Source organism: Sinohyriopsis cumingii, chromosome 6 (assembly GCF_028554795.1).
Source record: "Sinohyriopsis cumingii isolate HCF-2022 chromosome 6, ASM2855479v2, whole genome shotgun sequence".
NCBI lineage: Eukaryota > Metazoa > Mollusca > Bivalvia > Unionida > Unionidae > Sinohyriopsis > Sinohyriopsis cumingii.
The window spans coordinates 167,771,577-167,799,118 of NC_142966.1; the positions used below are offsets into that span (position 1 = coordinate 167,771,577).

General features: G+C 34.0%; 1 protein-coding gene across 3 annotated transcripts in view; it reads left to right on the plus strand.

Moving 5' to 3' along the window:
• The window catches only part of LOC149798495 (protein WWC2-like), a 123,257-nt gene that overhangs the window by 32,379 nt on the left and 63,336 nt on the right, over nucleotides 1-27,542 (plus strand). For all 3 annotated transcript variants that reach the window (XM_089963698.1, XM_089963697.1, XM_089963696.1), the window contains exons 4-11: nucleotides 12,171-12,279; nucleotides 13,603-13,765; nucleotides 14,918-15,047; nucleotides 15,821-15,946; nucleotides 18,506-18,657; nucleotides 19,679-19,933; nucleotides 22,543-23,337; nucleotides 27,347-27,409. In XM_089963698.1, coding sequence (XP_089819824.1) covers nucleotides 12,171-12,279; nucleotides 13,603-13,765; nucleotides 14,918-15,047; nucleotides 15,821-15,946; nucleotides 18,506-18,657; nucleotides 19,679-19,933; nucleotides 22,543-23,337; nucleotides 27,347-27,409 — 1,793 coding nt within the window. The remainder of the gene's footprint in view (nucleotides 1-12,170; nucleotides 12,280-13,602; nucleotides 13,766-14,917; nucleotides 15,048-15,820; nucleotides 15,947-18,505; nucleotides 18,658-19,678; nucleotides 19,934-22,542; nucleotides 23,338-27,346; nucleotides 27,410-27,542) is intronic.

Here is a 27,542-nt window from a genome sequence, read left to right on the forward strand (position 1 = left end):
TGATTGGTCAAAGTTTTAAATTCATCCAATGAATCTTCGTGTAATGGAAACTGATGACAGTGGAAAGAAGTATGCTTGCAAGATATGGTATCACGAGCTGTTGAGAGAGACCATGACATGAAAAGTTTAGATAAAGGTTTAAAAAACGTATGGAAATGGGAATGGCTGGAGCAAAATGGTCACAGAAATTTAGTTAGTCAGTTTTTAAAAGAAAACTGAATGCTAAAGGACTGGCATTTTATGACTTCTGCAAGAAAGATCTAAATTATGGTAATCGCGGTTGGAAGAGTTTGGAACAGCACCTACAAAAGAAGCAGCATACAGAAAAGAAGGCATCTGGAAAAAGTGCAGTTATTTACTTTAAGAAGAAAGATTTCTTACATGAGAGAACAGATGTAGCCCTCTGTCAGAATATGCACACTGCATGTCACCAATACAAGCACCAGCTTGAAAGGAAAAATGCTTTCATTGAGAAGGAAAATAAATGATTGCACATTTAGCCAAAAAAAATGCCATTTGTGACAAAAAGGAAGGCTAAAGAAATCTTTGCCAAAGTTGCAAAAAGAGCTCTACTGGCATATCAAAAGACTGTCCAAGGGAGAAAAAGACACAGGATTTTTTTCTATATAGTTGATGTGTTGATGTACATGGGTCTTTATTTTACAGATTTGTTATGAAAGAGAAGTATAATATATTTGCTGCAAAAATTGAGAAATTATTGCGACTTAATGACTTAATTACGATGTGAACAATGACATGCACATGAAATAACTTCAGCATCAATAGTATTAGAGAACAAATTCATGTGACAATAAAAAATGTGAAATTAATGAAGTTGAACATTTATGATAAGTTTATTAGTTTTTCAAATGATTATTCTGGTTTATTTTATGATCATAAGTTGCACCAGGAGCAGTTTTTTATGAGTGTAAAATGCCTTTTTGGCAGGGGGCCAATGTACCCCCCAGATTGAGGGAACTAACCAATGAGAAACCTGTTGGGGGTGGACCCCAAACCCCCCTTAACATTTTTTCAGCTTTTTTTTATGGAAGACAAAATTCATATCCATATGTTAACAGTCACCCCCACCCCCGTCCTTTAGGAGAGTGAGGGGAGGTTTCAGGATGATTGCTATATGTATTGTCAGTTATCATCCTCATGTATAACAGCACTATATTATTCCATTATTAATTGACATCCAAGAACAAACCCTTCATTCTTGTTTTCAGTATGATATCCATTGTCACAGGAACCAGGTGTTGCTTAATTGTAATTAAATATGCCTTGAGGTTCAGCCAGGTTATTCCATTTGACACCTATCTGAGGACAAGATTCCATGGATAGTCTAAAATGAGAGAGGCTACCAGTTGGTACATGTAAATGACGATACCATAGGGGAATGAGAAATGTAAAGAAAATTAAAGATGGAGACAGAAAAACAGGAAAGTGACATACATTGAAGAAAAAAATGACTTGTTTAATATGATATATTATGATTAATATGATGGCAAATGTACACCAGCAAAAAGAGAGAGAGACGGCTTCATTTCTTGTGGTTCTCAATCCATTGGAGATTGTAAAACCAGTAATTGGTGTGGAGGTACCGGTGTGGATTATTGATATAGAACAAAAGGGGCACTAGCATTGCCTTTTAGCCAAAGCCAGCAGGGTTTAAACATGTAACTGGGTTCAAGTATCATTCTTGTCCAATATGGGTATGAGTGAAAGCTTAGTGGTAACTTTCCATGGGTCAGTAGGTTTTAACATTGTTTTCCTGGGTTCTTCCTCCACTAGATATACTGGCTGCCATTTATTGCCTATCATGTGCTGAAAGTGGCATTAAACCCACAACAGCAGCAACTGACTTGGATTGTTGTTGGGAACCAAAGACCAGTCCATCAGTTATAATCAAAGAGAGATGATGAAACAATAGTTTGTTTAGAATGAATTCCAGTAATGTATTGACATTACATGTTCTTTTAACTCATTAACCCCTGGAGGTTTTTGTCGTTTATACCTGAAATGCAAGTAGGAAACATATGTTGTGGGCTATTTCTGAACCAATGCCTGGTTGTGTTAGAAACATTGTTTTTCACTGGCTATTTCACTCGTGGACACAAAATTGGATTCCGACCATGGGTGAAATTTGGGTGGAAAAAAATCAGGTGCAACTAGAACTTCCAGATTATTTGGTATCATTGTAGAGCCACATCTGTCTACCTTTCTATAATATCACCCACTTTAGTGTATCATACATGACCTTGATGCTACAGTGCTCGGCAGTAGGCTACTACCTCCTGCCACCTAAACTTGGCCCCAGGGGTTAATGAGTAAAGCTGAAATGCAAAAACCAATAATGGATAGCCTATCTCAGTTGTGAATTTTAACTTGTGATTATTCTTATTGCATATACACCTCTCCCTTGATAACTCACACACAACGGGATCCACAAGCATAGACTGCATGTTAAGCGAGGGCTTTAGTTACAGAGGGACCTCCAAAAATGAAAAAAAATCCACGTATATATCGAGAAAACCGCAGCGGTTTGTGTGTTAGTTAACTCGGCTGTTTGATGACGGAATCCTCGTTTTACAATCAGATCGATAATAATTGTTAATACCATGCTTTTTGTAATGAAGTTATTTGTTATTCTGTATAAATAACATTTATTTTCAAAATGTCCAACATGTGAAAGATTTTTCTAACTGGTTTCAGAATTTGATTAGCTCATTATGGCACTAAGGCCTTTCAGTATTGGACAAAAGATATCTATGATGGCACTAAGGCCTTTCAATATTGGACAAAAGATATCTATGATGGCACTAAGGCCTTTCAATATTGGACAAAAGATATCTATGATGGCACTAAGGCCTTTCAATATTGGACAAAATATATCTATGATGGCACTAAGGCCTTTCAGTATTGGACAAAATATATCTATGTCATGTTGGATAGCATAGCAGTCAAAAACAGCCCGGGGATGGGGGTGCTTGTCTCAAGAAATTAAATACCTGAAGAGTGTTATTGTTCCTTATTCATGGAACAGACTGATGCTAAAGATTTCTTACAATTTTGGGAGTCTGAGGGTCAGTATGATCACTTTTGATGGCATTTTCCGAGACTGAGACAGAAAAGAATACAATATTCATTGTTCCCTGCAACATTATTGTTAAGAATAAAATCCACAAACATTTTTAATTTCCATCCCAAGAACTTTGATTGGTGACCACTGATGACATTAACTGTGATTATTCAGTTTCACACTAAGCGGGCTGACATTGTGTTCTGGTCCAGATTTCCCTCTTGAATCACTTTATTTTGCGAAAGTGGATGGTGTGTTCTTTATATCATCAGAATGTTGCAATGACAAAAACAAGAAAGTTCAAACTTCAGTTTTTGTTGTGGCTGGATTTTTAATGTTTCTGACTGCTCTACAAAACTCATCCAATCTAAGTTCACCCTGAGAAGAAAGTTTCTGTGTTGAACATGAGATATAATAACAGCTTACATTTTTATTAGTTTTGGAGTTTTATTTTAGTATTGAGAGTAAGCTTTTTTATAGCATTTTCACATGAATTGAACTAAAACATGTATCAACTGCCCCTACATATTTTTCTAAAATCATCTTGAACAATGCAGTGACAATTAAACAATACAAAAAAAATCAAAATACATAGATGTTTCTTCCGTGATCATTTGTTGGTTAGCTTCACTTTTTTATCTCTCCTGCACCAAAAGGTCAGCCGATGTTTATGAAAAGATTTAAAAGCCAATGCCACATTTGACCTCTATTCCCTTTAACACCCACATAAACCTCTCTATTTGGCCTTAACTCCAGATTACAATAGTATGATAATCAGTTAGCTTGTTGTTTGCACCTATTGGCCTTTATAATCTGATTACTCTGTCTGGCACACATCATTGTACCAGTTCCGATTTGCTGTTCCCATTGGATTTTGTAATGTGGGGACATAATGCACAAATATACATTTTGTCTAATAATAATAATAATAATGATTTATTTTTGAAGTGGTAGGGTAGACTTAAACTATAAAATGGTATGTGTGGTAGAAGGCTTTTGAAAATGATTGTTTTGTCCTACCACAGTTGATATTACACCAAAGCATGACATAGGGACCAGTTACCACTGATGTGGTGCAAACAGTAGTATAGCAAATATCATCAGTTGTACATGCAGTCAATTTATTATGGACAGAGCCAGTAGCAAATGATACCAGAGGCATATCAAGGGAAATTAAGACTAATACTCCAGTCGAAATCAATGTATGTAATAAAGACTTGAACCCATGTGGACAGAGGTGAGATATCCGGTCCAAAAAAATGAGTGCCTTGGACCACTCTGCCACATGGAGCTCCCAACTTTGAAGTCAATCCTACCTCTAATGCTGCTGTTTTTGGACTACCTTGGCTGTGTTTGAAAGATGGATTGACAGAGAAAATGCAAATGCATCAGACTGTTTTCTTTTCCCCCATTCTTAACTTACTGGCCAATGCTACAGTTATTTCAGTCATAGAAATAGCCAAGGCAGTCAGAATAGATTGTTACTTCATTTTTAGCAGATAAATTTCTTGTGAACAAAATGTGTGATCATTTTGTGAATTCCTGAGCCAGCATGCACATCCTGAAGATAATTTTGTCAAACAAATATAACTGAGGATGTTTTGATTGGGGACTTGTGTTGTAATCTTTATTCTGAAAGTCAGTAAAAAGCAAACACAAGTGAAAATTAATTCAGCAGTCAAATGATAAAAGATAGTGCTTGTTCATTATTTTAAAAATGCATTAATCATCTGACAGCTGTCTTGTAACTAACCCTGTACTTGCATAATTGATGACAGTTATTTACTTCACTACACATGATTTGCAATACGTATGTTTCAATATAAGTTATTTATTTCATTACACATGATTTACCATATGTTTTAGTACAAATGTTAACCAGTTCCTATTTAAAATAGCAAACTTGAGACCAAAAAAGTGTTGAACTTGACTGATAATGGTGATTAACGATGAAAAGATATACTGAAAATAATATTTCTGATAGGATTTTTCTTTAAGAAGCTAGTCTACTTGAATATGCCATACCTGTAAAATTGTTGTGCGAGTAAAACTTGTATTGGCCTATGACTTATTGGGTCTTTTGGGGGGGGTTGGTGAAACCTATTTTTTCCAAGTTCAGTGCTCATGATCTTTAAGTAACAAAAAAAAGAGCAAAAACCAACAAGTTTTGTAAAATTCAAAAAATAGTTTATTTCCCTTGAACAAAAAGTGAAAAACAGCATTGTGAATTAAATTGCAAATGGTCCTAAAAGTTCTATCACAAGTCCAAAAGTGTTTTACGAAATGACTTTCAGTGGTGTTTTGAATGAATTCCAATCTTGAATGTACTGATATACCAATATTCTGGAAGCAAGCTAGACTTGAATTTTAAGAAGTGACTTCTTCTTTTGGACAGTAAGGAGAAGTGGGAGCTGAAAAAGAAAAAGTGGGAGGAAAGCAAAAACTACTATATATATATATATATATATATATATATATATATCCCCAGTTATGTCAATTTTGGTGCATTATGTGTATATGTGCTACAAAAAGTTGAAGAAAATTGTTTAAGTGATAGTTCCTGCTATTAGTTACAATTAATTACATTACAATGCATAGTTTCTGTTGTACTCTTTCAAAATCTTTTTTTTACAAAGAGTGATTTCCTTATTGTAACCACCAATTTTATAACTTGGTACAACAATCCATTGATAGGATTTCAGATTTATGGTTTTATATATTTTTAGTAATGTCATTTATTGATTTATTATTATTGATTTATTATTATTGATTTATTATTATACACTTATTGAATTTCACAGTATATATAGCATTGCCCCATACATTTCTGACCTGCATGATTACATTTGTTGGCTAAATCATCTATCACATCATATTTAGACTATGCTTTCGATGAATTTTAAATTTTCCTTGATCTATTTGCCTAATTTATGACAATGGACAATCTAATGAAGTAACACTGCCTAGATACATGTGTCTACAATTACATGTTCACTTACCATTTCAGACTAATTTTATAGAGAAAAAGCAAAAGTTAAAATCCTAATTATTGGGTGTTTAAATTAGAACTGGTTTTCACTGAACTCTGACTGTGCACATGAAATAACTTCAGCATCAATAGTATTGGAGAACAAATTCATGTGACAATAAAAAATTTGAAATTATTGAAGTCAAATTGAACATTTATGATAAGTTTATTAGTTTTTCAAATGATTCTTCTGGTTTATTTTATGATCATAAGTTGCACCAGGAACAGTTTTTTTATGAGTGTAAAATGCGCTTTTGGCAGAGGGCCTTTGGCTCAATGGACTTCCAGATTGAGGGCACTGCCTATCAAGACCCAGTTGGGTGTGGACCCACAAAACCCCCTTTAAATTTGTTCACGCTTTTTATGGAAGACCAAAATCATGTCTGATAAAATCTGAAGTAACAATATGAGAATCAAGATAAGAGTAATTTTCCCATCAAATTCATAAACAAGAACCCTTCTAGAAACTTCCAAGGTAAAAAGACCACAAAAACATGTGTTTAGCTCCAAGAAATAATGAGCTTAACACGTAACTTTAAATCAATGAACATAATTAGCATTGTAATATATCGTTTATAAAAATAAAGACATACTGAGGTAGGCCCAACCCCAGCCCTCAATTATGGACAAAGGTCAGTCACACAGTACAGAGTAAAAAGATTTCCAGAGGCAATTTCTTTGAGGAATATTAAAATTAAAATTATAGTAAAGTTTGATGAAGTTTTTTTGTACACTTTTATTCCTTCCCAAATTGGTCCAATCAGATCAAGGGTTAAATTTTATATGTAGAATTTTCCAGAAAGTCATGCATGAATTAGGCATCCAAGAATTTAAATCTTTTATCACTCTGAAAATCAAGAGGTTTTAGAAAGATTTCATAAAACTTTGAAGAAAATAGTTCTGTCATATTGCTTTGGTACAAGATTGTGACATATCATTGTAGACAGAGTACAACATGGGAATGCCCATAACATTTTGTGTGAACTTTTCAGGGTTTTTGCTGTTAAGGAATCAGTTCAAGAACCACAAGGGCTTTAGTCATTTTGAAATTGTCTTTAGGCACACTTTCAGTGGACCATTAAAATTATTAAAAGAAAAACTTGTTTAGCTGACGATTCAGAGATTAGTCTTCTTGACTATGTCTCTGATTACAAATATACGTTATCTAAGGCTTGGGAAGTAGCAAAAACTTATCCTAACTTTACTCAGTCAAAAATGAAATTAAGGCATGATATAAATGCAAAGGAGTTTTCAGCCAGATGATAGAGTTCTGGTTCTCAAACTATACCTCAAAATCTTCTTCAGGCTACAGTTGAAAAGAATGTAGGTGAATTAAATTACATGAACACGTGAGGAAACAGACAACTTTGCCTTATAGATATGTTAAAGGTGTATGTTTAGAGATACAGTGTTGCCCTGTTAATCATTCAGCCAGTTTAGTTGTAGCTGTCCCACACAGTGATGATTTAAATGATGGCATGCAATTTGACTGTAGTGACTTTGCTGTAACCAATCATCGGAATTCAGAAATATTGAACAAGAAAAGAGTGACATTAAACAATCATTATGTGAATATGAGCACTTGTTTTCATATGTTCCAACATGAAAAAAATTAAGTTTACCATGGCATTGAAATTTTAGATTCTACATCTGTGAAACAAATTATGGGCACCCTATGAAAATGCCCAACATGCTGAGTTAGTAACTGATGATTTCAGCTTGTCAGCTGGAGGTACATTTATCAAGCAAATTGGGCATTTTGGAAGCTCTGATGGATCAATACCTACATGTTATGCTTTACTGACAGCTTATATATTTGTGTTTGGCTCATACACACAGATTTTTGGCATTCTAGTCCACACATATTACCCTCTGACCAATGCAGTTGAAATTAAGAATTGATATCTTTATGGACTGGTAAACTCCATATTGGTGACTCAACAGTAATGTATATGGTACATAATTTGATGTGTCATAAAATGATGTCTGTAAATAATGTATTATATATATATATATAGTCAGTTAGTAAAATACATTTAAAAAACCCTGAAAAGTTCACACAAAATGTTATGGACATTACCATGTTGTACTTTGTCTACAATGAGATGTCATGATTAATTGCACCATAATGTCTATTCCTACTCTCTAAGTTATCATCTCTGATATCTGAATGAGATCAAGCACTATCTTACTGCTGGCACAAGCAGTAATGTTTGGTATGTTGCTAGGTCAGTCAACCTCTCAACTACAGGCCAGATTTCAAGAATATCTTGCATACTTGGCAGTCCATATTGACAGGGCTATACTGTTAATTGCCTTAGTCAGACTGTACTTGCTCTGATGTCTCTCTCCTGAGGAATCAAATCCTGGTACAATCAATTGGATGCCTCTTCAAAATGTGTTGATATACATTGAAGTTGATTGAAATGGGGTGGTTGTCAAGGAATGCCAAAGTGGTTGAAATGTAGTTAGGTTTCTTAATGAAATGAATCTGACTAATCACTTTTGATACCTTTGATGAACTTTGGTCATAAAGCATAGGTGTCATCCCGTTAATCCTCCAACCAGTGAATGATTGCATTTTTTTATATATATTGATGTTAATGTTTGATATAGTAGGTAATATTGGCTGTTTGATGTCTCAGTTGTTGTGAAATCGCAAATCAGTTGGATAATTTCAGTGATGTTTTGAATGTTATTATGACAAAGATCCCATTGGTGTCTTGCAATACTTCTTTTTCGGAACACTCAGAAAGCTTCTCTAATCATTTACCCAGTACTGCTTAGGAACTTTTCCCATTCATATGGAAATAAATTTCCCTAATCTGGTGTTTCAAAATTATTTTCAAAATTAATGAACAAGGGCAGATTGAAAGAAGTATATTTGAGAAAATAATTGACACAGAACTTACTTTATTGATTCCTGTGCCAGATTGTGTCATGCTATTCCAAATGTATCTACTTTTTTATGTATTTTTTGTGTATATTTTTTATATAAATGTGAATAGGCAGTAGGACTGGCTCCATGCATTTCCAGTCCAGATTATCAGTACTATTGGGCTGGTAATCTGCCTTTTTGCACGTCAACTCTTGTCAAAGGCAGTTTAATGAAATGGTTTTTTAAGTAAGTGCCCTTACAGATGATAGACCTAACTTGCCATGGCAAGCAAAATCACTTGACCAAAGAAAGAGCTCAGTGTAGGTATGTTATTTAATATGATGACTTCCAAGATAACCTGATACCTTGACTTATATTTGAATAATCTGATTGTTTAAATAGCAGTTAGTTGTGCAAAGATTTATTCATGAATGGGAATACTATACCTTTGGGAAATAAAGGACACTGACAGTGTGTACATCTGCTTTTATTACTCTACTGTACATAACGTTGTCATTATAGTTGTTGTATGTTTGTAGGGTAGGTGGCAGCTACATTGAGGAATTAGCTGGTAGAGAGAACAAACAAATGTCTAGGCTACATATTTCTTTCCTTTCACTGTACCAAATTCAAATTCAGCAGCTCTCTCTAACCAATTCTGCCTCTGGATATATATCAGCCTAGCAGGACTTCACAGGAGACATCCTGATATCATATTTTTATAACTGGCTTGATTGTTTCCTGGTTTGATTGTTTCTGGTACAAACATATGTGTTTCCTACATTAAACTAAACATTTGATATCTCACTAATGAGTTGTCCAGAAGTTGATTTGAAAACATAATAAATGATCATTATATATCTGATCAGATGCACCTTCACTTTCAACTTATCCCTCAAATATAAATTTTAAATAATTGTAGTTTATGTATACGGGTTGGCAAAGATTTTCAGAGTTCAAGTATAAGATATATATTTCTTTAAAAATCTGTATATAAGATACTCTTACTAATTAGAGAAACTTAATCTACTATCTTGTCTCTATTATCATCAGCATTTTCAAAATCTAAAACTAATTTTAAGTCCTGTAAATAATCAGTTAATTAATTTGCATAAACACAAATACCTGTTCTCACTTACATAGACCATAGAGATAGACCTGTTAAACCAAATGATCAATATCCATAAGGCCATGGGGGAGTGTGCTGCAAAAATTCTGCTTGTATTGTTTTGGACTGCTGAGGCAAATTTCTTTAGATGTGGATTCTATCCAATATGGCTATGTGTGGAAAACAGTTGAATCATAACAAAAGTCCCTACTACACAATCTTATAACAAGCTTTTATGTTCATGAAATTTTTGGTTAAGATACATGGTACTTATGTTTTTGGGGTGTGTGTGTGTATATATATATATATATATATATATTGTAGTTTATGTATATATATATATACACACACACACACACTTATATATTTATATATACACACACACATATACATGTTGACACCCATAGATTATGATTTGTAATTGTTTTAATATTAATTACAAGTAAGACAGACCTTGAATTAAGCAATTTTGTTACTAATTATTTTTACCAGTTTCTGCCACAATTCATTTAATCCCATTACTTAAACTTGTTTTTGCAGATTGAAAGGTATGATAAATGGGGGATTGGTCAGAACTTAAAATATAAGAGTGAGATTAGGATTGCAATTAGCTAGAATGTATTTTTACATATTTCCATGTATATATCATATACTTGTGTGTTTTAAAGTTCAAGTAAATAAATATGTAACTGACACAAAATGAAGTAAAAGACGAAAATGTCACATACAGACGTTCAGCAGAAACCAAATTAGATCAGGGTTAATTTTCATGAATCAGGACAAGTTGAGTAACTTTTAAAAGCCGAATCAAGCATTTAATGCATTCCATGTGGCTTAAAACGTTATCTCCATTTTAATAATGAGATAGACCTTAAAAAGAGTTGAATAGTGGAAAAAGTTATTTTTCAGATGAATGCTTGGTGTTTTGGATACATCAGCAGGTACATCCTTGAAATTGTACTACTTTCTGTTGGACAGCGGTGATCTGCACATGATTATTTTCTTCAAAAATGGATCGTCGTTCTGATCCACGTGTATCAGACTTGGTTGAAAAAAGACCTTATGTACGAGAAGAGGGCCATATGGCATGGGGAGAGGGTCCACTAAGAATTATGTTGTTTTTTTTCACTTGCATAAATCTGTTTTATTAAAGGTTGAAATAAATATGTTATATAATGCCTTCAAATACTTTCGTTACTTTCTTACTTAAACCTTCGTTCTGTATATACAAATAACCTTATATCCCTGCTTTCCAATCAAGTATGGCCATGTGACTTCATTACTTGAATTGTGCTAGAAGTAGAAAACTGTAAATAAATTGTTAAAAATCAGTTAAATCAGATTTTTGATTGCTTTATTATCATTATTCAAACATGTAAATCATAATATATTCAGCTTTATGAGTATAATATGGTACAGATATGTGTATTTCAGCGTGTATCGAGATTGAGGTTTCTGAACATGCTTGTGTTTCTGATAACACTAAAATTATGCATTTGAACTAAATTCTAGTCAGGGATGTTCTTCATCATAATTTCTGGTCCATTGACAAGCACAAAATAATTTTTTTGTTACAAAGATTGATATTAATTAATAGATGAAAATGTTGAAGGTATCCCAAGATCTTTACTACATAAATTACTTTATTTTTGTGTCTCAACATTTATGGGTCATAAAGAAAGTACTTTTGAAAATAATTAAGGGTGTCCCAAGACCTATAGTTTCCCAAGATTTATAGTCATTGTGGTAGTCGAGTCAAGCAGGTTTATGTATATACTGTAGAAGCAAAATCTTATGGCATGCAGCCATATGTGAAAAGGAGCGTAATGGAATTGTACCTATGGCTTGTGATGATGTTTACATTTAAATTCATATGGCAACAGAATGTGCCAATATTTTCTTTCAGAGATGTTTCAACTTCTCCAGGCCTGCAGGACAAGATTTTTCCAGTCCTAGAGTTGGCTATATGACATAAAGGTTTTCAAAAAATGTTTTACATCAAAATAAAGTCTTAGACATTTTACAATTTAATTAAAATTTATAAATTTATTTTTAAAAAATCCTCAAATTTCAGGCCAAGAAGGAGATATTTTCAGTAAAAGAGCAGCGACTTTTGCTGGCACAAGATGAGTACCAGCATCTTAATGATACATTGACAGGATGGAAATCCTCCCACACAAGCTGTAAGTACTATTACATCAGTCAACAACCACTCTTAAAGCTGTGGAGAATAATTCCCAAGGTCAGCCTAGCATTATTGGGATAGCACAGTTTTACTAATGTTTCAATTTTTATGTGGACATCTCCAACACAACCAACCCCACCCCTGCCATTTTAAATTTCAGGACCATTTTGCCCAGGTCATTCTTGCTGGACTAGTGGGTTAAAGTTGGAACTGTTGTTCTCCATGGCGGTGTTGAACATGACCATAGGGTGGCTTGGTAGCTCATTGACTCGCATGCTGGGATCTCAGTCAGTGCGATGCTGTTTAATTTTCTGCTTACTTAGACCAGCCTTTGGACTTTGCTGATATGGTGCACTTATGGGTAGGGCCCTTAATTCCCATGTCCTCAACACTGTGTTGTCTGCCATGTGCTGATGTGTCTTTAAACACCAACCAATCATTCAGTCGTTCAGTAATATATGTGAAAGATTTAAACTCAAATGCAAAATTAATTCAGTTGACATTTTCATGGAGATAAAAGTAGAAAGGAAGAACATTGAGCTGGATATATATATATATATATATATATATATATATATATATATATATACACACACATACATACAATTGACAAACCCTCAAGATTCACCTACCTTTCACTAGATGTAAATTAAACTTTATGTACCTTTCCCGTTGACCATTGTCCTTCCAAGCAAAGGTTGGGGTTTGATTGATTATACAAAATGACATTTGAAATGTAAAGTCTGTGCTGGTTAATTGATGGTATGTCACCTTGATTGATTTTACCATATAAAGTGTACAGATTTGGACTGTCATAACTTCACTATATTTTATCCATTTTTGAGGTGTGTGAAATGTCTTTAATTTGGGAATTTGTCAGGGAGGTACTTTATGTGGAGAGTACAAAACCTATGTATATTACAACTGCATACAATGCCCAAAGGTCTGGCTCATTGAGACCTGTAATCTCCCTAGGTAAACATGCTGGTGCTTACATTATTGCACCTTTAAACACCTTCAATACAATAGAGTTATGAATTGGTAGACACCTGTTCATTATGGACAGAATAAATAAATCCCTTAACTGTTGGCTATTAATAGAAGGTTTGTTGTATATGTCTTTTAGCTATGATAAAAGCATTATTACTATATATTTTATTACTGTAAATTTTTGTTATTAAAGTAGTCCTTGAAATTAACGTTTTAGGAAGACTTTTGTTTTGAGCAAAAAATGTCCCTGGAGCTGCAGTTGATTAAACTAATGGGAACAGCGTTACAGTTAGTTTAAGACATCTGAGCAATGTGTATTTTCTTGTTTAAGTGAACTCAAACTCCAGTGTTGGTAGCAGTACAAAATATGACCCGGATCTTCTCAAAGCAGATGTCAACCTTGCAAGAAATAGAGTTGCAAGGCTTAAAAGGGAATTAGAACAAATACGGGCAGAGATGCAATACAAACAGCAAGGCCTTGACACTCTGCATCAGTAAGTACTTTTCATACCATGATATTTTTTAGGTGATCTTATATCATTATGCATTTTAAGTCAGTCATTAATTTTTGTTTCTTTTTGTTTGTATTTTTAAATCTGTCACTTTTCACCTGCTTATCCTTTTCCTGATTGGACAGCATAAATATTTAAGTTTTTTGAATGTGAAGAATGATATGATTTTACAATATAATATTTTATGAATTTTTTTATCTGTTGCATGCTGTAACCCTTTTGTCCAGCCATCTTTTTTGTCTGGCATACAAACTCTTAGCATAACTAGTCCTGCAGTTTGAAGGGGATTGCCATGTGACTTGGGAAAAAGTATGGTCATCGCCAGATGATAAAATTTTGACAAGTCACTTTACACCCTCACTTATTATAATAGCCGTTGGCCTTTTTGTCTTGAAACATAATCCAGTGTATAACAAAATATTGTGAATAAAAGTTGTCACAACATTTTTTAATGGATTGTCATGAAACATGGTAAAACATTAGGAGCATCTTCTAAATATGTGCCTTCTAGCAGATCAGTGTTTTCCCAAAATTTTTATAAGTAATATTACCCTTATATTTGCAGCTGAAGGCAGTATCTAGCAGAATCTTTTGAGCACAGTTGGTCTTAAATTTTTAATGGAATGCCATGAAAGTTGGTAAACATGATGGTCATCATCTGAAGATATGCATATTGACAAGTTTCCTTGACTCAGCAATTTTTGTTAGTGCTATTGTCCTTTTATCCTGAAGATTAATATTGCCAATAATGAAGTTTTGTTAGAAGAATTAGACCTGCTGTTTTTGACATATTGCCATGAATTTTGGTAAATATTGTGGTCTTCACCAAAAGATGCACATACATCACTGTTCTGCTGTGATTTTTGTTGGAGACATTGTCTCTTCTGTCTTTGACCATATTGTAGTATGTGACAGAATCTTGTGAACACAATTCATCAGTTTTCATTGTGTTACTGTTCACATAATTTTTGTTTGAGTTATTGCCTTGTTTGTCTTACAGCTGAATGCAGTGTATGGCAGAAATTTTTGATTGATAGCTGTGAACTCGGAGGACTGCTTGTTTACTAATTTGTATTATATTTTAATGCGAGTATTGCAAATTGCATTTCAAAATATTTCTTTACTCAATTGCAGTGTAAATGAGAAGATGTCAAGTCAGGATGCAGGATACAACTTGTCACAGGCCCATGACATTCTGCGGGAGATGAGAGAGATACAGACTTACATTTCATCAGGAGAGAGGGAGAAACTGGATCTCATGCAGGTAAGAAACATTGGTAAGATGGGCTGGTAAAAAGTATTCTCTTATCCCATGTAAGTGAGACATGGCATTATTGTATGCACCAAATGAGGGTACAGGGAACATTGGCTGAAAAATATGAAAATAAATTTGTTGTCTCAATTTTCAGATTTTATTTTTTTGTTTTACTTCTTTTGATGCTTCTATATTACATTTCTTAATTATATTGCTGCCACATACATTTTTGAGAAAGAATGTTGGCAGGAGTCATTAAATATTTATCCTCTGTTGACTCATAATTTTTCCAGTCAAGATACAGACACAAAGGCCATAATACATTTTTTTTTATCATAAACTCAGGGGATACCTTTGTAAATATTTTGTAATGTGGGGAGAAGAATCAGTTCTTTTCATGGGGTACTCATTTTGATTTGGTAGTAGTTTTCATGTAGTACTTCTTTTCATGGAGTACTACTTTTTATAGAGCACTGGTTTTCATGAAGTTTATGATTGCTACAGATCACATGTTTAAAGACCCAATTAACAATAAATAACATGACCCTTTTCACAATCCATAAAAATTAAGTACTGGCAAAGTTGTTTTTTTTCATTAAAGACAAACCAACAAAAATGGATTGCCAGTAAATTAAGCAGACTTACAGTATTGTAGGAAGAGCTTCCTAGGATATAAATGTTTCATAATTTGTTAAATTTTGGGATGGGCTTTTCATCACCCAAAATGGGCTTTAATATGGGAAGCTTACAGTAATTGATTGGAAGGAAAACTATTCTTTCAGTCTCTTGCAAGATTAAAAGAGGATTTCTTGGCCAATAAAAATGGTGGGTCATCTCCAGATGTGTCCCGACTATCGTTATTGCATGAAAAGTCAACAACAGCATCACAGACAGATCTGAGGGGAGAGGTATGTACATTGTATTGTATTTGTTGTGGAACTATGAAAATTATGTATTTCTCGAATGGTAAAAAAAATTAATATTGGTAATGCTTTGCCTGGTGTTCAGCTCAAAATGCAAACAAGTTTTTAATGGAATAAATATTAGCATTGGTATTGAACATTGTTGTTATGGTGGAGCTAGAATCTGTATAACATTCATGAAATTAATATATTCATTGAATTATTTTTTGAAAGGTAATTAATAATTTTTGTAGAAAAACGTAGACTACAATTTGTGAGGCACTTAGTTACTATTTGTTCCATCCTGTTTTAGATTATGGTAAATGGACTTTTTAATGCAGAAATTAGCATGTATCTTTTGAAAGTACTTTTGTTAATGGACATTTTGGCATGTTATACACCTGACTTTCTCTCAAGGACATTCAGAGTTACAGTTCTAAATGGGGACTTGCCTTTTTTCATCTATACATCCAGACAGTAAACCCTGTTGTTCCAAAATGTATGTTGTGCAACTTGTCTCTGCCACCAAATCAAGTTCGTTGTGCCCATTTACAATAACCCTCCCCACAAAATAAAGCAGTCATGACTTGTGTCATGGCCTGACACCATTATCATGTTAACCAAGCATGGATATTGATAAGGGTATCACAGAGTTTAAGGTGTTCATCATTGATTTAAGTTTATGCAAATTGTCAAAAAAAGTTGCATTACTGGCACTAGCTTTCAAAATAATTACTACCAGGTACATTGCTAAAAGAAGGTGTAAGTAACTGCAGATGCTTATAAATATTTCACATTAAACATTTTTAATAGTCTTAAAATACAAAAATAAAATTGACATACAATCTTTCGTAAAAAAAAAAGAAGTAATTTATATCAATGAATTTTTGTTCATGAAAATACACATAAGTAAACCTATTCAATGAATGCTTCTGTCTATATGTCGCATTTGAAAACCATAGACAAAGGCAGATTCTGCAGGAGAATCAAATTATACAAGTAACTTGTTCTGGACAAATACAAATCCCGAAAAGTTAGCTTCAGACTCAATGATTCAGGACGAGTAGGATCTTAAACTAAGGTCAAGGGGCCCGGAGTGGTCTAAAGCGCTCTTTTTCACGATCACTGCCATCTCACCTATCTGCGTGGGTTTGAGTCTCGGGCTCGGCCAATGTGGATATGTGAGAAAGCTTGCCGGTAGCTTCTTGTGGGTCGGTGGTTCTTTCCGGGGTTTTCCTTGGTTCTTCCTCCACCATTAATACTGGCCGCCATGTATAGCATATCTTGTGCTGAAAAATGGCGTTAAACTCCATAACAACAACAACAACCTATGTCCACATAAGCCAAGCATTGGTTGAGCAACAGGTACTACACTAGTTATTACAGACTAATTCCCTGTGCTTAACTGCTGGTAAATCATTACCTTTACAAAGTCTTTTTTGTTAGTTGCTGGAGTCGATGCTTGATTTTATCCATTGTTTAGAAAAGACAAACATTTGCTTGACAAGGATCAAGCTTACACTGGCATTCCATGCATTGTTTGCTAAATATGCAAATTTCCTGTAATATTATGACAGCAGTCTCACACTTAGGTGATCAGCTTCCATTAGTACTGGTGCACCTCATTGAGTCCTTACAGACTTTGTAAAGTTGAAATAAAAGATTTTCACTTGATGGATGCAATAAAGAAATATTAAAAGTCTTAGTCTGCCGCTGGTAATAAATGACAGGTCTATGACCCCAAAAAGATTGGTTTTTGAACCTCAGACTGCCATAATTTGAGACCATGACACAGCTGTGGAATGTGCATGAATTAATCATACTAAGTCAATGATTTTGTTACTCTTAACATATTTGCATGCACTAAAATGCAAAAATTATAATCGTGTGTGTGTGTGTGTATATATATATATATATATATATATATATATATATATATATATATATATATATATATTATGCATACATACATACATACGTACATACATACGTTAGTGAAACTACAGATTAGATTGACAATATAATAATCTTTTTGTGAACTGGTGTAATAGGCAGTCAAGTATTGACTTGTGTTCTGTTTATAGGCAGCTTTTCAGGACCTGAAGGGAAAGTTATATTCTAACATGTACAGAAATAAATTACACTGTTGAATGGCCAAACGTCAATATTTGCAGCCTAAAACTATGTAATATAGTTTTGGAAATATTGGGACCATAGTAAGACTGACCTTGTGATGTGCAAATAATGATGCTGAATTTTGTTATCTGATCAAAGTTTTCTAAAAGTGTTAGAAATGGGATAGTATTGTTATATTTGAGCATCTTAGAATGTTAGTAGTTAAATCATGATTTCCAGCAGTAAACATTCACAAATCTGTAAATGTTGTATGCTGTGCTGACTGTGAAATTTTAATTTTACACTTGTATCGGTTTGAATATATGTATGCTAAATCATTGTTGTTTTTTTTAAATTCTCACAAAAATATTTCAGTCATCTCATGGATAGATAACTATTTGAATTTCACTGCTTAGGTGATATTTTGCAATTTTTTAAAATTTTCTTCAGTTTGGTTTGAGTGGGAGCAGGTACTTGGCTGAAATAGCAAGGCTACGGCTTCAGTATGATGAGACACGCAGGACAATATCAGATCTGAAACAGAAGTTAGTGGTAGTGGAGAATGATCTGATTCCAGGCCAGTCAGAGTCGGATAAAGACAGGTAATGATTCCAGGCCAGTCAGAGTCGGATAAAGATAGGTAAATTATATACGTCTTGGAAACATGCCACATCATTTTGAGTGATGCATAGTCAGAAGTAGCATGGATTTAATGTATTTCTAAACATTTATTCCGGTCGAAACTTTGAGCTGTAAATAGTGTTTGTGCCAGCAATAGTCGATCAATTGAGATTATTTTGGATGTAAAGTTTCTCATCTATATGATCATGTGTGCATTTGCATGTTCACTCCAAAGATATCTGAATAATCCAAAGAATCAATTTTGTAACCAAATGATATTTACACATTTTATGGGGTTCACTTATAGATATATTGATTATGTTTCACATCTTGTGTTGAAATTTGGGTTCTGTATAGCCCTTTTATGACAGGGTTTTAGCTAATGGTCCCAGTTCATTTTTAACATTACACAAAAACTGTCATAACATATATGGTCAACGAAAAAATTCTTGGCACATGAAGATGATTACAAGTATAAATATCAAGCCAAAATCTAGTCAGGGTAATTTAGTTGTATGAAGATGACCCAGTTGGATTTATTCCCTTTTTTGTGCAGATTTCATTGCAGCTATACCCTGTTGTTAAATGCTAATAGATATTTTAGATCTAAAAATAGATTTAGCAGGAGTATATTCCAACTGTAATTTATTAATTATTTAATGACAAGGGATATATACCTTACATTTTTTACTGTACATAATTATGTAACTGTGTACAATCTGGTGTGGTTTTATTTGGATTAATAGGTAATCATTCCAGTGGACATTTTTTTTGCATAGGTAAGTTAAAGAAAGAGTACTGACATTAGCAGCTTATATTGTAAAAGAATTTTGTTCAGAAATATTACCACAGAAAGATACTAAATATATGATAGATTGATTTCGAATGAATAAGTTATGGTTTTCATTGTAATCATCCATTACCTACTCTATACCTGTTGCAGACAGTGCCTCAATCAAGCCTTATGTTGTCTTTTCATTGATCTGTTCTTCCTTGATGCAGGTTACTCTTGCTCCAAGAAAAGGAACAGCTGTTGCGAGAGCTCCGGAGTATAGATCCTAAAAAACGTAGTGAAGAGGAGATAGAAAGTGTTCAGCAGAGGATCCAGCAATTAGAGTTTGACTTAAAACATGCCAAGGAGATATCGAGTAAACAGATTGCAGAACGACTGAAATGCCAAGAGCGTAAAACAGCAATATTGAAGGAGCTTTCAGAGACAACAGTATTAGCAACTACACTAGAATCACAATTAAAAAGGTACAGCAATGTTTCTTCATTATTTTTAGTTGCCTACCAAGTTTATGCGATTTTATATTTGTTGATTACCAGAAATTTAAAACCCTGATAACTGTGATCAGTTTGTGAAGGCAGTATAATCCACTACATAAATCTGGATGAAAATATTAATTTTGTGGAAATACAGTATTTGATAACAGTATAACATAATTGAATTCACAGTGTAGTATTATTTTTGTCAGATATCCAATTCATTGATATTCCATGTGTATGATAAATTATACAGACACTTAAAGCTTTGTTGGCTTAGCAGCAGGCATGCTTGGTTTGTGACCAAATGGTTGTGGGTTAGAATCCTGTCCAGAACAAACCATGCCACTGGATTTGGCATGTCCTAGAGCAAGTCCCTTTGTCCAAGTTGCCTTAACATGATTTAACCTTTCATAGTAGATTTACCTTTAAACATCAGTCAATCAACTCGGAGTAAGATAGAAATGTAATAGATGTGTCTTCATTTTCTTGTACGCCTTTTCAGAACAGATCTTTCTCTTGAAGGGTCAGTTGTAAAGACCTGATTGTTTGTTCTTTTTGCATGTTTTATTTTGCAATTCTTTTATGGATATATATGAACCTGGATGCAAGAAAACATCTTTATGTGCAAAAATTTACATCATGAGATTCTGCTTGTTTGACAAAAAGATGCATTGTTTCCTACAAAATGCTGTTTATTTAATGCAACTGTGAATTTTAATACAGACTTAGTAGTTTGAATGTATAATGGTACAACATCATGATGTTCAAACTTACTTTGTATGACACAAGTTTCTACAACAAAGTCTAGGCAATAAAAGTTCTCTTTGTATTAGAACTCGGTTAAGAAACTTCAAGTAACACCAGAGAAAATCTTAGACATTTGTGAGGAAAGATGATTTATATGATTAAAATGAATCGTTTATTTTAAGGATTTATGCAAATGAATCGTTCATTTTAAGGATTTATGCTTTAAGATTTTTATCTTTTAATGCTACATGTTTCCTTTATATTTTTGGACTTTTTTCATGGAAAAAAAACATGCCTGAAAAAAAAGAATGTGTTTGCTTGATATTTATGAAAATTGGTTTCAAAGCTTTCAACACAGAATTCTAATGAAAAAGGTAACATTAATACTTAAATAATTATATCATGTCTTGGAAAATGTAATTTTTGGTTCTGTTGCTTCAGTTTTAGTATTATCATTTGATGGTTCACTCATTTTCTCACCAATTACTTTATTAAAAAAATCTTTTCTTTCAAAAGGTATCTTTAGCCAACAAAAGTATTTTAGTCATGTATGCTGTTTTTAAGAATTCAGTGAGCATACATACTGCCTGAAAATAAATAAAAAAATGCTTAATTCACAAGCATTTCTCGTCAGGTTTAATGGTAAACTTTTATTTGATTAGTTCCTAAAACAAGTCATGGAGGCTAATAATAACAGTTTTTGTCATCCCTAGTATCATTTTCCTTTTTAATTAATGCCTGGATTACACATATTTTGTTTGTAATGTCTTATATGGATTGACACTGTCACCTTATTGTTGAGTGACTGATGCAGTGTCTGTAGTACAGACCCTGGGGCAATCAGTCAATGGAGTTTTGATAAGCTTTCACTTTTTTTTGTGCTTAGTTGCTATGGATTGTTTGAACATTTGGGCAAATGTAACATCCAGCCAGTTGCATTGGATAATTAAGGGATCCTTACATCCAATGTCTGTCATGTCAAGTTAGCAAATGATTACTTGAGCTTATTTGTTACTGATATCTGGCTAATTTGTCAAGTTAACAATTGGTGGTTTGAGCCCATTTGTCACTATGTCTGGTAAATGATTATTTTGAGCTCAGCTGTCACAGATATCTGGTAAATATGTCAAGTTAGAAAATGATTTAGTTCATTTATCACTATGGTAAATTTGTCAAGTTAGCAAATTGTCATTTGAGCTCATTTGTCCCTGATGTCTGGCAAATTTGTCAGTTTAGCAAATGATTATTTGAGCTCATTTGTCACTATGTCTGGTAAATTTGTCAAGTTAGCAAATCGTCATTTGAGCTCATTTGTCACTGATGTCATAAGTGACAAATTTGCCAGACATTAGTGACAGATGAGCTCAAATGGCCTCACACACACACACACACACACTAGTTTTGTGATGTTCCAGTAAACAGATTTAGCTAATAAAAAGAGACCTACTCTATCACAAAAAAAGATATACAGATAGAAGATTGTTTAAGCTTCGTATATTTTAATTTCGTATAGTAACTCTTCCAAATAGGTTTTTTTTTTGTCAGAAGTAATTATGCATTCAAGAATTTGCTATATGTTGTTTTGTAGAAATTTAACAAGACTATTCTTTTAAATTAATTTCTTAGTTATAAAACTGCATTTGGTACTGGGCCAGAATTGATGTATTTGCAGGTTTAAATCATGCCCAGATCAATTTGGGTTGGTTACCATTGTGTCCATAGGCAGGGCACTTTGCACCCATTTTCTCAGCACTAATAATCTTTAATGTGCTGATGTGCCACTAAACACTAACCAACCTGTAAGTCAGTTGATATATCAGTCACTCAATCTATACTGCCTTTGATTTCAGTATGTCCCTAAGCACCTTGTCCATGTCATCAGGTTCTAGTCTCGGATCACTAGGGTCTCTCTCTGCCAGTAGTCGTGGCTCTTTGTCTTCCCTTAACATGATGGACATTTACAGCCAGCAGCAGACAAGTGATATTAATCTTCAGGACTTGCATAGGCGTGTTGAAAAACTCCTTCAAGGACACGGAATATCTCCAATTCATGAAAACCCCATCTCAATTCCTGCAGAAGTTACAGCTGCAGCTACAGGAACTTATTTACAAAGTGTCATGGCCAGTAGTAATCAGGACCTGTCATCATTTAAGTCATTATCTCCACATTCTTCATTGTCATCGTTATCGCCTCCAATATCACCATATGACATCGGCCCACCTCCCACATATGCACAGCATATGACAGGTGTTGAGAGGCATAAGCGTGTCAGTGTGGGACCCCCTCCTGTGTCATCTAGTGTAAATAGTTTCCATAGCAACCAATCAAAAGTTGGAACTGAAGCTTTGTTGCAGCAGTCCAAAGTTGAATCTTTGCGAACAAATCTCGGGGTTTCATCCCCATTTGATGGACAATCAGTTGTGCCCAACGATATTTCTGAGTCACCGTATCAAAATGTTGCCAAACGGACACCATGTGCTGATAATTTGGATGGTTCGTCCAACCCACCTCTTAGTCCAATCAGTGAAAGTAGTTCGGGAGTATGCAATAATTTATCAGGAGGTAATACACGGAGTGTTTCAGCAGCCGTCAGTGATGAATCGGTGGCTGGTGACAGTGGAGTGTTTGAGGCATCAATGAAAAGGTAAGTTCCATACAGGTATGAGTTATTTTGTGAGCAGCAGCAGTAGCACTCCAATTAAAAATTGTATCACTTTATGGGGGGGGGAGGAGGAGAGAAGAACAGTACCTTTAGGCCAATTTTCCATCATGAAACTTTATATCCGACATGTATCTTTTGCTTGTGTCTAAAAATAGAACAGCTGCTTTAACATATTATGTGAGCAGAAATAACCAGATTAGTACACAGAATTGTCAGAGTTGTTTGGAGTTTTTGTATGCATCTGGGTTACTGTATAATTTGTTAATTTAGCCCAGTGGGCTATAGCACACAGAACAAGACCATTGTGGTTGTTCTGCCATATTGTTTTTCTTTTTAAAATTTGAATTCATTATAAATTAGTTTTGGCAGGATTTACTCCCATTATGTTTTCTTCATTTTAAAGGTAGACAACTTTTATATTTAAAAACAGATTGTTTTATTATTGTGAAAGGACTATTTGTTGATTTTATTGAGTTTAAATTTAGTGATTTTTAAATGACTTTTTTTCAACATAGGTTAACTTTGACCAATGTTACTGTGTTTTTGAATGATTTCAAGATATTTGACTTATCTGACCACATTTTTCATTTGCCGAGTCAACTCAATGGTCATGTTGATATTTATCAGGTGTACTGGATTTGCTCAGTTTTCTGTATTCATACTAAAAGTGATTATAAATGACTTCTAACCAGGGAAAAATTAAATCTTAAAGATATCAGTACTGGGTTCTTTTCTCAGTAGTCAAATTGGCTACCCTCTAAAAAGATTGGATCTTTATATATACAATTTTACAATTATCCTTGAAAGAAAATGCATCCATTAGTTGCAGTATGTAGTCATATGTAAATTAGATGCAATTGCAGACTGCATAGACCAAAATCTACCATTGTGTAATGTGCCAGCTGATCTGGGTCTTTGCACTTTTTTTGGGAGTAACTAGTGGTGCTAATCACATAGACCCTGAGCTGCTGGTAAATGCAGTTGGACGCGATTCGTATGAAAATTTTTGAATTATGGAAATTTGTTTGGATCTGATCTGCAAGCAGAATTTAAATTCTTGGTCCTAGAGTTTATTAGTTTTTACTTTTTGTTGTTAATCATATAATTTCAGCAATGTTCAGTGAAATATATACAAACTCTGAATGGTTGAACTATTAGTGAAATGAAAACAGAATGCAGAATGAATCTTGCAGGCTAAACGAAGAATGAATGCAAAATGAAATGCAAAATAAATAATTCAGTTTGAAGGAAAGTGAAATGCATAATGGAAGAATGAATGCAAACTGAAATGCAAAATAAAAAATTAATTCAGTTTGAAGGAAAGTGAAATGCAAGATGGAAGAATGAATGCAAACTGAAATGCAAAATAAAAAATTAATTCAGTTTGAAGGAAAGTGAAATGTAAAATGGAAGACAACGACTGATAAATGAGAACTGAATAAAATACAGATTTTTGAGACTGATGCTACATTTCCAGTCAGAGCTCTTTTCCATGATACTGTAATCTAGGATCAGATTCTTTACAATGACCATTTTTCACTTCTTACAAGTCATGAAATTGTCTCAGCAAACACCAGTGATGTGATTACATTATCACTGATCATTGTGCCATACAGTTTTTATATTTAAATGGCATGAAGCAAGGAATAAAATTTGCTGACCTACTCTTGAACTCCAGTCAAACCTGTCCTAATCGACACCTGAGTTCAGCGGTCACCTGGTCACAATGGCCTTTCTAATTTCCCTTTGGCAAATTTCTTATAAAAAATGTCATGTAATTAGTGGTCATCTGTCTTCTGTGGTCAGTGTCTAGGTGTTTCTTTACCAAGCAGTACTTTCCAGCTGCCTTCTGTTGTTATTAGAGTGAATCAGCAATGACTGCTCCAAGGATGCAACTTAAACTTGTATTGTTTGATGAGAAATGCATGGTATTTATAAAGGTATATTAGGTGAATCAATGTTTAAACATTTCATATTTCTATTGTACTTACCATAATCCATTGAAACTCAAAGATGTCAAAATGTCACTTCAAAATCAAGTTTTTTTTTTATCCTTAAAGGATAGGATATAAGCAGTTCTATTTTAAATTGATTTTCTTTGTTTTTCCCTGTTAGTAGGATGAATCTGTTTATTGTTATTTAAAGAGTTTGAATCAAATATGCAATGAAAAGAACCATGAATGTAATCTCTGAGTAGAGGTACCCTGCACTTGTGATATCCCTTATGGTTTAGGTGCTACATACAATAGTCTCAGAAAGCTTCTTTTCGTTTCCCTTATCATCAAAGGTCACAAGCAAAAACTGACTGTCTTTTGATATCCATAAGTTTAAGTAACAGATTAATCCATCGAGAACACTTGTTTTCATGCCTAATTATACCAACTACCCTAATAAAAAGTCAGTTGTGTGCCCTTCACATGAAGTACAGTAATGCATACATAAACTGAATAGGTTTGCAATTTGTCATGGACAATCACAAATACTGAAATCAGTTACCTAAGCTTCAGACATTGCAGCTGAAATGGCGATGGAGATATGCACACAAAAAAACAGATCAGCAACTTTTTTAAGGCTTAGCTATGATTTAATATGCATGATTGTGTGTGTGATTTGAATTTTTAACGTAGCTTTAACAATTTTTCAGTCATAACACTATGATGTCTGCAGTTTGGCAGTTTATCATACCGCAGACATGTAGCATGATTTCCCACCCAGTCACCTTATCTTTACATCAGGTCAACCAGTCCTAACTCTGACCTCAATTCTGAGCGCCAGATGAGCACACAAGTGTTTGTACCATTTTTATAAGTCTTTGTGATGACTCAGCTGGGGTTCGAACTCACAACCTCCCGCATCCAAGGCGGACAATCTAACCACTGGGCCACCGTAGTGATGTGCATGATTGATTAACGTGAAGATTAACTATCCTTGTGTGGAACCTGTTTTATTAAAAAAATAATATGTTTCTTTTTGCTAAACAGCTAAACTAAATATGTGCCTTGGTAGCATATTTTGACTGCTAATAGTACTAATACATGACAGTAATAATAATGTTACTAATACTAATAATAATGCTAATGCTATTTGGATCATAACACATAAATTTGTCATGTACTGAGTTTGATAGCTGAGCGTGCCTTCAGAAATCACCTTTCTGCTAAGGCCACTTTGGCCTTTTCCCAGTGATTGTTGCTGTAGACAGGTATGACTATATATTTTACATTTAATGTGGTTGCAGTTATTTTATTTATCGCAAAGTTAGTGCTGCCTTCTGAATTTTATGTATTATGTTTGGTTAAAGCACCATTTTAAACAGACGATCTACAAATTAGTTGTTGCCTCCAGTTAATACTATTAAAAAATGGAGATCCCGACTTTCGTGAATGTATTTCAGAGGAACAAAAATGAAAAGAAATCATGAATTGAGGCAGTAAATCAAATGCATTTCTGAAACTGGAAGTGAACACAGTGATATAATAGCTGAACTGCAAGCTTGAATAGAAAACAAGCCTGATGAAATTACCCATTTCAGTGCCAGTATAGCACTGGCAGATGAATACAAGTTTAGTAAAATTACCTGTTTCAATGTCAGTATAACACTGTTAGATGAATACAAGCTTAGTAGAGAAGAAGATGGTGCAAGAGCTGAAAAAGATACTATCTCATTTTTGTTTCTTGCTTTCAGCAAAGGCATGTCAGTTGCATTGTCTTCATTAAAATTGTTTCGTTTCTTTGCTAAAGTATCCAGTACAGCAGTTATTTTATTCGCAGAAAAGTTTGGTACATGTTTCAAGTTTGTTGGGCCTGCTTTGGCCTGAGTTGAACATGGCAATCATTACTGCATTTGAGTGCTTGTCCATATAGCAGTCTGGTCAGGTTCAGCATGCTGGCGTTAGCTAGATTCTTGTTTTGTTCACTTGCTATATTGATTTGAGTGCATTGCAAGAGGTGATCTTTTATCTGTTTGGAAATATTGCTTTTATCTTTATAGGGATGCTTTGGATGAAGCATTAGAGATGAATTTGGAGAGTGCACAGATTCAGATCAAACTAAAGTAAGTATCCTATTACCCAGTCACAGATTTAAATGAAACTATACAATCACAGGTTCAAATGAAACTGTCCAGTCACAGGTTCAAATGAAACTAAAGCTATCCAGTCACAGGTTCAAATGAAACTATCCAGTCA